Genomic DNA, 2401 nt, shown 5'->3' on the forward strand with positions numbered 1-2401 from the left:
AGTAATTTTAAACTAACTGTTTACAAAGAGAAATCAAAATCCATGTCGTAGAAGGAACATTTTTTAAAGTTTTGTAAGCTTTTAGTTTTGAGAGCTCATGACCAAAAGGAAGGCCCAAAAACAACTCGTGTCCCGATCTATGTACCTCCAATTATATTTTGGGAGAGAATGACGGGAACACTTATGTATAAATAGATAAGTCATATATCAGGGATTCGGTTTGTTAGCTCAGAATGCTCGAATGTATAAGTAATGCATTTTGTGTACTCTTTAAATCGTTAAGAGAGTGAAAATGTGATCGTATTACTTAGTTTGCAGTTGTATAGGTGTCGGGCAGATAGCGATGTACAATCAATTAAGCTCGTCTATATAGTACCTCTGTGAAACCGACTGCAGTTGTGGTCAGACAGTCCTCACGTAATCATGTTTATTACTATATTTTTTATTATTGTGGCTTTTGGAGTCCTTGTTCTACTGCCCGTGGTCGCTAGCGGTGGATTACTACTTGCATTGATTATCGTTTGGCTGTGGCAACGTCATCATTTCCGGTACTGGCACCGTTTGGGCGTACCCTTCGTGCCGGCTACTCCATTTGTGGGAAATGTGTGGAACCTTTTGCGAGGAGCCTGCTGCTTTGGCGATCAGTTCCGAGAGTTGTACGAGAGCAAGGAAGCTGCCGGCCGCGCCTTCGTGGGAATTCATGTGCTGCACAACCATGCTCTACTTCTTCGGGATCCGGCTCTGATCAAGCGTATAATGGTTGAAGACTTCTCCCAGTTCTCAAGCCGTTTTGAGACCACAGACCCCATTGGCGATACAATGGGGTCCCAGAATCTATTCTTTTCGAAATATGAATTTTGGCGCGAGACGCATAAAATCTTTGCACCCTTCTTTGCTGTGGGAAGGGTGCGTCAAATGTACGGTCTTCTGGATAACATTGGAAAGAAACTGGAGGAACATATGGAGGAGAAGCTAGAGGGGGGAGATAGTATGGAGCTGGAGGTCAAGCAATTGTGTGCTCTGTTCACTACGGACATCATTGCATCATTGGCTTTCGGCATAGAGGCACACAGTTTGCAGAATCCAGAGGCGGAGTTTCGTCGTATGTGCGTTGAGGTCAACGATCCGAGGCCGAAGCGGCTGTTACATCTCTTCACAATGTTCTTTTTCCCACGATTATCGCGCCGGGTTCGCACTCATCTTTACTCCGAAGAGTATGAACGTTTTATGCGCAAGTCCATGGACTACATTCTTGCCAAACGCGAGGAAAGTGGAGAAAAGCGGCATGATTTGATTGACATATTTCTACAGTTAAAACGTACAGAGCCAGCGGAAAGCATAATCCATCGGCCGGATTTCTTTGTGGCCCAGGCTTCTTTTCTGCTTTTGGCAGGCTTCGATACCTCGTCATCCACCATAACCTTTGCCTTGTACGAGCTGGCCAAAAATCCAACGATTCAGCGCAGATTGCGAACGGAGATTCGCGATGTCCTACATTCTAGCCATGGTCCGCATCTAAGCTGCGAGTCCGTCTGTGGATTGGAGTACCTGCGGCAGGTGGTGGATGAAATTTTGAGACTGTATCCGCCTACGGCATTCTTAGACCGATGCTGCAATTCCCGCGATGGCTATGATCTGTCATCGTGGAACAATGGATCACCTTTCAAATTGCATGCAGGCACGCCTGTCTACATATCGGTATTGGGACTCCATCGAAATCCTCAGGTTTGATAAGGAGTTAATCTATAATAATAACAATAATCTGTAATTGCACCGATTTCAGTACTGGCCAAACCCCGAAGTCTTCGATCCAGAACGATTTTCAGCCGAGCAACGCCAACAGCATCATCCAATGACTTATTTACCTTTTGGAGCAGGTCCAAGGGGATGCATTGGTACGCTGCTGGGTCAGTTGGAGATCAAAGTTGGACTGCTGCACATTCTTAAAAACTTTCGGGTGGAGCTCTGCGAGAGGACCTTGCCGGAAATGAGATTCGATCCCAAAGCCTTTGTTCTTACTGCCCATAACGGAACCTACCTTCGTTTTGTTAAGGATCCCCTTTGAAATAAATGTTTTTCATATTTTAAACTGTAGTAACGTTGTTTATTGGTAATTGAATTTTGCACACATCTTTTTTTTCTGTTTCGTATTTAAAACTTGTTTAACTTCAGCACAAAAATCTTCACAAATTTGTCAGTTGAGTTGGCCAATTGTTGTTATTATTAAATCTCAAGACGTTTACAGATTTCTTGCCAGATGTTTATGTAAAGAAATAGTGTCAAATACTCATAAAAAATAAAATAGGAAGTTTTTAAATATACCTTTTTTAAAAGCTAAGGTAGTCTTGAAAATAAATCCGTTTCTTCACAACAGCATTTGGCCAACTCGAATTACTTGACA

General features: G+C 43.1%; 1 protein-coding gene across 1 annotated transcript; it reads left to right on the forward strand.

Annotated features, from left to right (window-relative positions):
* Positions 1–409: 409 nt before the first annotated feature.
* Positions 410–2094, forward strand: LOC119548790 (probable cytochrome P450 6t1). Its single transcript, XM_037856362.1, has 2 exons — positions 410–1725; positions 1784–2094. The coding sequence occupies exons 1-2, from the start codon at positions 424–426 to the stop codon at positions 2063–2065; spliced, it is 1584 nt and encodes a 527-aa protein (XP_037712290.1). The 5' UTR covers positions 410–423; the 3' UTR covers positions 2066–2094.
* Positions 2095–2401: the final 307 nt, after the last annotated feature.

Source organism: Drosophila subpulchrella, chromosome 2L (genome assembly GCF_014743375.2).
Source record: "Drosophila subpulchrella strain 33 F10 #4 breed RU33 chromosome 2L, RU_Dsub_v1.1 Primary Assembly, whole genome shotgun sequence".
Classification (NCBI taxonomy): Eukaryota; Metazoa; Arthropoda; class Insecta; order Diptera; family Drosophilidae; genus Drosophila; species Drosophila subpulchrella.

Coding starts and splice junctions, on each gene's coding strand:
- LOC119548790 (XM_037856362.1), top strand. CDS start 424: ATGTTTATTACTATATTTTTTATTATTGTGGCTTTTGGAGTCCTTGTT. Junction 1,726..1,783: donor GACTCCATCGAAATCCTCAG/GTTTGATAAGGA, acceptor CACCGATTTCAG/TACTGGCCAAACCCCGAAGT.